Source organism: Mandrillus leucophaeus, unplaced genomic scaffold (assembly GCF_000951045.1).
Source record: "Mandrillus leucophaeus isolate KB7577 unplaced genomic scaffold, Mleu.le_1.0 Scaffold578, whole genome shotgun sequence".
NCBI classification, from domain to species: Eukaryota; Metazoa; Chordata; class Mammalia; order Primates; family Cercopithecidae; genus Mandrillus; species Mandrillus leucophaeus.
The window spans coordinates 667,761-678,256 of NW_012106230.1; the positions used below are offsets into that span (position 1 = coordinate 667,761).

General features: G+C 45.8%; 1 protein-coding gene across 4 annotated transcripts in view; it reads right to left on the bottom strand.

The window, feature by feature from the left end:
- Positions 1-463: 463 nt before the first annotated feature.
- SERPING1 (serpin peptidase inhibitor, clade G (C1 inhibitor), member 1) overlaps positions 464-10,496 on the bottom strand; it is a 26,054-nt gene continuing 16,021 nt past the window's right edge. For 3 of the 4 annotated variants that reach the window (XM_011998678.1, XM_011998676.1, XM_011998679.1), the window contains 4 exons: positions 9,790-9,993; positions 9,456-9,595; positions 3,416-3,635; positions 464-982 (listed from right to left, as the gene is read on the bottom strand). In XM_011998678.1, the coding sequence (XP_011854068.1) occupies positions 729-982; positions 3,416-3,635; positions 9,456-9,595; positions 9,790-9,993 (818 nt within the window). In that variant the 3' untranslated portion in view covers positions 464-728. Of the gene's footprint in view, positions 983-3,415; positions 3,636-9,455; positions 9,623-9,789; positions 9,994-10,496 lie in introns of all 4 variants that reach the window. The other variant, XM_011998675.1, reaches the window with a different exon arrangement.

A 10,496-nucleotide genomic window follows, 5' to 3' on the forward strand; every position in this document is an offset into this window, starting at 1 on the left:
CATGAAATAACAAACGGTTGCTGTTTGAAGCCTCTAAGTTTAATGTAACTTATTATACAGCAATAGCTGGCTGATGCAGGAACCATGGGAGCTCTTGTCCTTTAATATTGAAGAAGCTGATATTCAACGGCAAGGGAGAGGTATGGTGTGATGGCTCATGCCTACAATCCCAGCACTTTGGGAGGCTGTGTTAGGATGATTGCTTGAGCCCAGAAGTTGGAGACCAGCCTAGGCAACATAGTAAGACCCTGTCTCTACAAAAAATTTAAAAATTAGCTGGGCATGGTGGTAAGCCCATGCGGTTCTGCCTACTTAGGAGGCTGAAGTGGGAGGATTGCTTGAGTTCAGGAGGTTAAGGCTGCAGTGAACCATGATCTCACCACTGTACTCTAGCCTGGGTGACAGAGCGAGACCCTGCCTAAAAAATAATAAAAAATAAACAACAAAGGCAAAGCAGAGAAAGTCATGGTCTGCCAGGTTTTATTTGTAGAGTCTGGTGAACTTGAACAAGAGAAAGCTGCAAAAAGTGGTTTGGAGACCATGGCAGGGCCATGGAGAAGGGCTAATAGAAGCCAAGGGTGGCCAGACCCTCAGGGAGCCCTTTTGGTGGAGAGCAGACACCTGAGGCAGGAGGTGGCAGCGGCCAAGTCCAGGCAGGCAGCAGCAGGGCTGCAACTGAGAGCTGAGGCTGGAGAGGTAGCGCTCGCCCTAACCTGACCCTGCAGGTCTCAAGCCCTGGGGTCATATACTCGCCCCATGAAGACAGGGAACTTGTGCTGCTGGTCCCAGAGGAGGAAGAGGAAGGGCTGCTGCACTTCAAAGATGAGCAGGGCGCGGGCCACAGAGATGGCAGAGGCTGCAGCCGCCTCCACCCCAGTCTCTGTCAGTTCCAGCACTGCCTGGTGCTGCATCGCAGAAACCTGAAGATCTGGGTCCTCTGTCAGCCCACACAGGTTGAGGTCATAAGAAAAGTCGAAGAATTCTAGGGCAAAACCAGAGAAAAACAGAGTCAGAGGTCGGCATGAAACCCTCAGCTGATGGAGACCTTTGTCCTGAATTCTCTGGGTTCATCCTGAGTCCCAGTGCTCTCTTCCTTTTTCCTTGTTTGCCAGATTACATACTATACCCTCTCGTCCCCTTTGTGGGATCCTCTATTAGTGGGCCCAACACTGCCACTCTCTCTCAAGGTGAGAGGCCTTGCCCCCCATCCCTAAAACAACCCTGAAAAATGATGTCATTGTCTCCTTGTCTCCCAGGACCTTGGAAGTGAGGTAACAGATCAGAGATAGGTCATGTATGAAAAAATGAGGTTATATGCAATGCTATGATGCTGTGAAATAATGGGAAAATATGCTATAGGAGCATCTTTAGCTCCAAATATTAGGCCATCTAATATTTGGTCTCAGATCCCAGTTCCTGACACAGAGCTACTAGATCCCTTGGAATTTCCTGGGTCATAGGAATGCCTTTTGTGCTAATGAGGTTACTCCTGCTGGCTCCTGGATGGGGGCTGGTCACTAGGAAGACTAAGTGTGATTAGAGCTTGGAACTTTCAGCCCCTCTGTCCATCCTCTGGGGAGAAGAGAGGAGCTGGAGATTGGGTAATAATCAATCACGCCTACATGATGAAGCCTCCTAAAGTACAGGGTTCTGAGAGCTTCTGGTTGGTGAACACATACATGTGTCAGGAAGGTAGCAAACCAAACTCCACAGGATAGATGCTCCTGGGCCCAGGACCCTTCGAGATTTTGCCCTGTGTATCTCTTCATCCGGCTGTTCATCTGCATCCTTTACTTAATCCCTTATATAATAAACCAGTAAATGTAAGTGTCTCCTGAGTTTTGTCAGCTATTCTAGCAAATGATGAAACCCTTACAGGGAGTCGTGGGAACCTCCAAATTATAGCTGGTTGGTCTGATGCACAGATGACAACCTGGTCTTGTAACTGACATTGGAAACAGGGGGAAATCTGGTGGGGTTGAGCCCTTAAACTGCGTGAGATCTGATGTTACTTCCAGGTAGAGAGTGTTAGAATTGGATTCAATTGTAGGACACCTAGTTGGTGTTCCCAGAGAACTGGAGAATTGCTTAGAAAACACTCCCACACCTATTTGGTGGCCAGCAGTGTTGAATGAAAATAAAAAAGAGGTTTTCTTCCTATACAGATGGCATATACAAGGAAATGGCATCATGCATTAGGTAGTCAAGTTCTCTAACAAGAAATGAAGTGACAGGGTTGGACATGAGATCAAAGGTTAGAAAATGAAGCTGGGCACAGTGGCTCACACCTGTAATCCCAGCACTTTGGGAAGCCAAGGTGGGCAGATCACTTGAGGCCAGGAGTTCAAGACCAGCCTGGCCAGCATGGTGAAACCCCATCTCTACCAAAAATACAAAAAAATTAGCTGGGCGTGGTGGTAGGTGCCTGTAATCCCAGCTACTTGGGAGGCTGAGGTAGGAGAATCACTTGAACCCAGGAGGTGGAGGTTGTAGTGAGCCAAGATCATGCCACTGCACTCCAGCCTGGGTGACAGAGCGAAGTTCCATTTCAAAAACAAACAAACAAACAAAAAAACAAAGGTTAGAAAGTGGAGTCTCTGGGCCAGGCGCGGTGGCTCATGCCTGTAATCCCAGCACTTTGGGAGGCCGAGGCGGGTGGATCACGAGGTCAGGAGATCGAGACCATCCTGGTTAACACGGTGAAACCCCCTCTCTACTAAAAATACAAAAACAAAATTAGCTGGGCGTGGTGGCGGGTACCTGTAGTCCCAGCTACTCAGGAGGCTGAGGCGGGAGAACGGCATGAACCCAGGAAGCAGATCTTACAGTGAGCAGAGATCGCGCCACTGCACTCCAGCCTGGGTGACAAAGAGAGACTCTGTCTCATAAAAAAAAAAAAAAGAAAAAGAAAAAAGAAAAAAAGAAAAAAGAAAAAAAAAAAAAAGAAAATGGAGTCTCTGTTGCCTCTCGTAAACTCAGAAGCCTCCAGACCTGCATTTCCAGATAGCTTCTTGCATATTTCATGGTGTGGTTGACTGTTTTGAAACATGTCTGGGGAAGAAGCATCCATAATTCACCTTGGTGAATTACCTGTACCACTGTTCCACTGCCTGTGTCACAAGGAACCATAGAAAAAACTCAGGAGAGCTGGAGACCTGGATCAGTATTCTAGTTTGCCTCTGACTAGCTCAAGGGTAAATCATGGAATCTTTGGGTAAGTCACATAAAACTTCTGGGCCTTCATTTCCACAATGATCCAATGGGATAATAGCACCTACCCTTCTAACTTGCAGGGTTGCAGAACAAACTGAGATTATGGATGTAAAAAATACTCTAGAGAATGCTAACTACATCTTAGGGATCCCCCCTTTCTCCTCTGATGGCCTGGGAGTAACCCCAAGCTGCCAGAGCTCACCCAGTTTCTCCATGATTGACAGCATATCCTGGTTGGTCATCACTTTGATGCGGGGCAGTACTAGGAGAGTGGGCTGGAACTTGGACATCTCCAGCTTCTTCATGATGGCCTTGAAAACAGAAGGGCTGAGAGCCTGTTCTATGTCTTCAAGATGATGTTTCAGGTTCTGGGGTACCAGGATCACCAAACTCAGATTATGGGAGAGCTGCAGTTGCCCCACCTAGAAAATAAAGAGATGCCCCTTAACAGTCTTCCTACCGCAGCTCTCTCCTGGCCCTACCCTCTGTGTCACAAGGCTGTCCTGCAGTCTGCTGCCACAGTCTGTATTTCAACAAGCAGCAGTCAGACCTAGGCTTCCAGGCTTTACCACGAAATGGGGATACCAGCTGGGTGAACAGTGCTGATCTAACTCTGTGCTGGGGAGAGGTAGAGGAAGAAGCATGAGATTCTGATTATACCCTGACTCTACCACTGACGAGCTATGTAATATGGGCAAGTGATTTGATTTCTCTGAGCCCTGTTCCCTTCCTGCCAAATGTGTTGTGCATGTAGTATATTGCATGCACATTGAACCACCCGAGTTATCGGGTCAGCCTCTTTAAAACTACTGACGGCTCTTCACTGCCTATGAGATTAGGTACAAATATCAGTATGGCATTCAAGACTGTTCACAGGCTGGTCTTAGCCTACCTTTCCACTTTGCTATTAAAAGGCCTTTCAACCATGCACAGTGGCTCATGCCTGTAATTCCAGCACTTTGGGAGGCCGAGGCAGGTGGATCACGAGGTCAAGAGATCGAGACCATCCTGGCCACCATGACAAAACCCCATCTCTACTAAAAATACAAAAATTAGCTGGGCATGATGGCGCGTGCCTGTAGTCCCAGCTACTCAGGAGGCTGAGGCAGGAGAATCGCTTGAACCCGGGAGGTGGAGGTTGCAATGAGCCGAGATCGCGCCACTGCACTCCAGCCTGGCGACAGAGTGAGACTCCATCTCAAAAAAAAAAAAAGAAGGACTTTCAACTGGTGACCAGACAAAAGTTGTAAGAAGTGCAGGGCCCATGGGTTTAATGCAGGGGTTGTCAACTCAGAGTGCATTTGCCTCTCGGTGGACATTTGGTAATTTCTGGAGACATTTTGGTTGTCATAGCTGGCAGTGGGCAGGGAGGACGTGCACACAGTGCTACTGGCTTCTAGTGAGTAGAAGCTAAGGATGATGCTAAATTCTACAATGCACAGGACGAAGAATTATCTGACCCAATATGTCAATAGTGCCAAGGCTGAGAAACCCTAGTCTAATAGGATATGAGACTGTCATTAAATGATATTATGATTGAGGCTGAAAGGACAAAAAGAATCTAGAAGAATGCAGAATTCAACTGGGCAATAAAGAAGTTAACTGAAAGCAATCAATTGTTGGAACCTGAATAGCCCAGAAAAAGTAGGTTGTAAGCCAATTTCGGCTGAAGAGGATGGACATGGGGTCCCTGTTGACACAGGACTCAAGTTGGATATACTCATTTGAGTAGCATGTGCCCTTCAGGTCCTATGTGTGAACCTTGAATCTCTGAACAAAAATGTATCATGCTGTGGTCCTGAATTTTCAAGCCAGTAACCTCGGTGTACTTGAGCTGGTAAATCTCACCCCCTTCCTTGGGTAAATATCCTTAAGTGCCAGGAAGATTTAGAATTTAGTATGGGAATGACAAAAGAAAGCAACTTCATCATGCTAAAACCAGGTGTTAAGTTCAGGGTGACCTGTATGTTTGTTATTTAAAATAGTGATTGTAATTTTTAAGAGAATCTGACATGCTAGTTTTATGCTTTTAAGCAAAGTTGTAGGATAATTTCATTAAGTGTGAGAATGATATTGGAATGTTGGCTAGAAGTTAAATCACTCTTCAAATTTAATTTTCAGTTTACAAGTGAGCCTTAGGTGCTAGGATGATATGGCCAAGCACAGTTGTAATTATGACCTGTCAGGTATTAGATGTGTTTAAAAAGGATATCAGCTGGGTGAGGTGGCTCATGCCTGTAATCTCAGCTACTTAAGAGGCTAAGGTGGGAGGACTGCTTCATCCCAAGGAGCTTGGGTTACATAAGCTATGATTGTGTCACTGTACTCCAGACTGGGTGATAAAGACCCTGTCTGGTAAAACTACAAAAATAAATAAAAGAAAACAGAAATTTGGGCATATTAAATTTTTAAAGGGAGCTTGAAATGCTTATGGGAATATTAATTATGTTTGTAGACAGAACAAATGGTTTAAAGGAGTTTAATCTATTCAATATGGCAATTAATTCAAGAACAAATGAGAGTTAGTATTTTTATTAAGAAACACTATTCTTTTACAAAATTTTATTTAAAAACCGTATTCTGGCCGGGCGCGGTGGCTCAAGCCTGTAATCCCAGCACTTTGGGAGGCCGAGACGGGCGGATCACGAGGTCAGGAGATCGAGACCATCCTGACTAACACAGTGAAACCCCGTCTCTACTAGAAAATGCAAAAACCTAGCCGGGCGAGGTGGCGGGCGCCTGTAGTCCCAGCTACTCGGGAGGCTGAGGCAGGAGAATGGTGTAAACCCGGGAGGCGGAGCTTGCAGTGAGCTGAGATCCGGCCACTGCACTCCAGCCTGGGCGACAGAGCGAGACTCCGTCTCCAAAAAAAAAAAAAAAAAAAACCGTATTCTTTTGTTTTTTGTTTTTTAAGACAAGGTCTCACTCTGGCCCTCAGGCTGAAGTGCAGTGTCACGATCTCGGCTCACTGCAACCTCCGCCTCCCGGGTTCAAGTGATTTTCCTGTCCCAGCCTCCCAAGTAGCTGGGATTACAGGCGTGCACCACCACACCCGGCTTATTTTTTGTGTTTTTAGTGGAGACAGGGTTTCACCATGTTGGCCAGGCTGGTCTCGAACTCCTGACCTCAGGTGATCTACCCGCCTCGGCCTCCCAAAGTGCTGGGATTATAGGCATGAGCCACTGCACCTGGCCTATTCTTTGTCTGTGTTTTGAGACAGTCTCACTGTGTTGCCCACGTTGGAGTGCAGTGGCGTGATCTTGGCTCACTGCAACCTCTGCCTCCCAGGTTCAAGCGATTCTGTGCCTTAGCCTCCTGAGTAGCTGGGACTACAGACATGCGCCACCATGCCTAGTTAATTTTTGTATTTTTAGTAGAGACAGAGTTCCACCATGTCAGCCAGGCTGGTCTCAAACTCTTAGCTTCAAGTGATCCACCTGCCTCAGCCTACTAAGTGCTGGGATTACAGACATGAGCCACCGCGCCCAGCCAAATCATCTACTCTTTTTTTTTTTTTTTTTTTTGAGACAGAGTCTCACTCTGTTGCCCAGGCTGGAGTGCAGTGGCACAATCTCGGCTCACTGCAAACTTCGCCTCCCAGGTTCATGCCATTCTCCTGCCTCAGCCTCCCGAGTAGCTGGAACTACAGGCGCCCGCCACCACGCCCAGCTAATTTTTTTTTTTTTTTTTTTTTTTAGTAGAGACGGGGTTTCACCGGGTTAGCCAGGATGGTCTCGATCTCCTGACCTCGTGATCCGCCCGTCTTGGCCTCCCAAAGTGCTGGGATTACAGGCATGAGCCACCACGCCCGGCCCACCCTACTCTTAATGTAGGAAGTTCAGCTTAAAATTAAAAGGCATAAGTAAAATTTTAATTTTGCATTTGTCAATACATTAAATTAATTATCTGTTTAAAACCCAAGGAACTCTAAATAGTGGTTTTTGTGCACAAAAGTACTCCTCCTTTGGCTTAAAAAAAAAAAGACTCAGGCTGTGTACTGTGGCTCACGCCTGTAATGCCAACATTTTAGAAGGCCGAAGTGGGCCGATCACTTGAAGTCAGGAGTTCATGACCAGCCTGGCCAACATGGTGAAACCCCGTCTCTACTAAAAATACAAAAATTAGCTGGGAGTGGTGGCAGGTGCCTATAATTCCAGCTACTGGGGAAGCTAAGGCAGGAGAATCACTTGAACCTGGGAGGCAGAGGTTGCAGAGAGCTGGGATTGTGCACTGCACTCTAGCCTGGGTAACAGAATAAGACTTTGTCTCAAAAGAAAAACAAACAAACAGACAAAACTCATATTGGCTTGGGGAGATAGAAATTACTCTTCATATTATACCTCCTTTGTATTTGAATATTTATTATCGATATTATATGTGCAGAATGCTTACCTCAACCTATCACCTTACCTCAATGGCTACAACAGTCTATCCTAAGGGATTTTTACAATGATTTTTGGTTTAGAGTTTTGTGTGAGACTTTAATAACCTTTCTACAGAGGAAATACTGGTTCTTATAATTCAAATAGTTACATTCAAACCTAACTTGTTCAGTTCTTAATTCCCACTTTCTACCTAACATCTATGACTTTGATTAAATAGCTATTCCAATTGATTTGAAAAAATCTCATATTTATACCTCCCTCCACGTATCTTGAATTTGAACAATGCCCTGGACCTGTCACATACATTCACTCTTCTGTGCCTTATATGCGCTGTCCTGGTTCTGCTAAATGAGTCATGAATGGTCAAATACATTAGATAGGGATGGATAAATGGGTGGATAAGCACATGAGTGGATAAATAAGTGAGCAAAGAATAGTCAAAAATAACCTCCTCAGCCAGGCACTGTGGCTCATGGCTGTAATGCCAGCACTTTAGGAGGATGAAGGTGTGGATCACTTGAGGTCAGGAGTCACTTGAGGACCAGCTTGGCTAACATGGTGAAACCCCATCTCTACTAAAAATACAAAAAATAGCCAGGTGTGGTGGCAGGCACCCGTAGTCCCAGCTACCTGGGAGGCTGAGGCACGAGAACTGCTTGAACCTGGGAGGCAGAGATTGCAGCGAGCCGAGATCGTGCCAAGGTACTCCAGCTTGAGCAACAAAGTTAGACCCTGTCTCGAAAAAAAAACCTCCTCTATGAAGTCTTCCAGCCACTTTTACTAAGTGAGTAGCTCCCTTTGGCACCCTCTATTTCATTAATTCATTTATTCAACAAACATTGAATGAGCACCTATGATAGGTGGCATTGTTCTAGGCACTACAGATACAGAAGGAAACAAGACAGTTCCTGTATTCAAGTAGATAGACAATATCTTAGGGAGACAGACAATATCCTAATCAAATAAGCAAATAAATGATATAATTTCAGATGGTGATGAATGTCATGAATATAATAAAACAGCAGCGATATTACAGGGTGAGGAGGAGGCTACTTTAAGGGGTGAAGACCTCTCCACCAAGGTGACATCTGAGCTGACACCCAAATGACCAGAAGGAACAAGCTATGTGAGGACCTGAGTGAAGAGGGATCCAGGCAGAAAGAAAAGCTAAGGAAAGCTCCCAATGTGGAACCAAGCCTAGCATGTTCCAAGAACAGAGCCTTTGTTTCTTCGCCAGGTACTGAGACATTGTGACAGGTCTGTGTTTTGCCATGCTAAAAAGGTGGAAATATCTGGTAACTGAGCATGAGATAGCTTACCAATTGGAATCCTCTGGGCTCCATATTCTGTCTTCTCTCCCTCCCTACTCACCAAACTAAATTGTTCAATTTCTGCTAATGCACTTAAGTCATTTAACTCATGTGCACACACGCACTTACCACATATATGCATATACGATATACTGATACACGTGTACACATGTATATGTATGCTGTACACAGGTACACACATACACACATACACACAGGACTTGCTAAGCACCAGGGTCTTCTGATGAGCTGACTGGAAAAAGAAACAGATGTGTAGAATAGGAACACAACTCACATTTTGCCATTCAATATAGCAGAGATGCATGAAGAAACTTGAGAATCCTGTTTCCAGCCTAAAATATACAATGCCTGCCTTGGCCAAGGCTAGAGAAAGGAGAAGGAGAAAAGATAGGGTGGAAATACAGATGGAAGGAGTAGAAATGATGGATTTGTAAGCATGTACCCCAAAATGATGGGATGACAGCAGAAAAAAAGTCAGGAGACTCAAGTGGGTTTCAAACAGGAGAAGGAAAGGTTAAGAACTTACCTTGGCCTTCAAAGTTTGGTCAATGAAATGGGCCACAGGGTACTTCTTGCTATTCATCATGGGCACTTTTATAACCGAGTTTTTGAAGTGAAAAGTTTCCATTCTGGTTTTTTTGGGATCGAATGTTGTCTTCCACTTGGCTAGAGGGAAGAGGTGGGAGAGGTGCTCTAATGCACGTAGGAAAAGGATGAAGAGGAGCTAAAAGCCTTGTGAGCAAAGGGTGGGGCAGGGACATTGAGATCTGACTGTAGAACTTGGGGTTAGGTGGGCTTTGAAGCCAGGAGGGGAAGAAGGACCCAGCATGGGAAGACCAACTGGCTCAGGGCCCCCTTACCACTCAGGTAGATGGCATTGAGGAGGACAAGGCGGGTATCGGAGGGCAGGCTGTCTAGCAGCCGGCTGATCTTGTTGTTGGTGTTCTTGGCCACCCAGGTGTTGATGAGCTCCAGGTTGGCGTCACTGTCGTTGCTCAGGACTCTGGGACTGCTGCTGTACAGGGTCTGAGAGGCATTCACAAAGGTGTCCCTTATGGCCAGGTCTGGGGGTATGTGGAGAAAGGGAGGCATGAGTCCCCTGAACACATCGTTCCTCTCCATGAGCGAGATTTGAGAGTGAGCATGCTTCCTATGGCTCTACCTGCTCACTCTAGTGAACACGGCATGGTGGAGCGGTCCAGCCCACTCCTCTTACAGATGCGGCGAATGAGGCCCAAGAAGGCAAACTCAGAACCAGGAATCAGAGAAGCGGCCCTAAGCCTCTGCTGCCTCAGCTTGCTATGTTACTGTGGCTCTGCAAGATAATCTTTTTGAGATATTAAATTCCATTTGCCTATATTTTTCCTCTTTTCTGCTCTTAATTTGGCATGGCATAGACTTGGCTTCGGTGGGAGTTTGTGACAAAACTTTCTGGCTTTTGCTCTCCAAAAGCCTTCAGTCCGCTGGAAAAAAAAAAAAAAAAGAAAAAAGCACTCAAAAGATAATTTTTCTAGGACTAAGTAGATTAAAGATACTTTCCGAGCTGGGCATGGTGGCTCACGCCTGT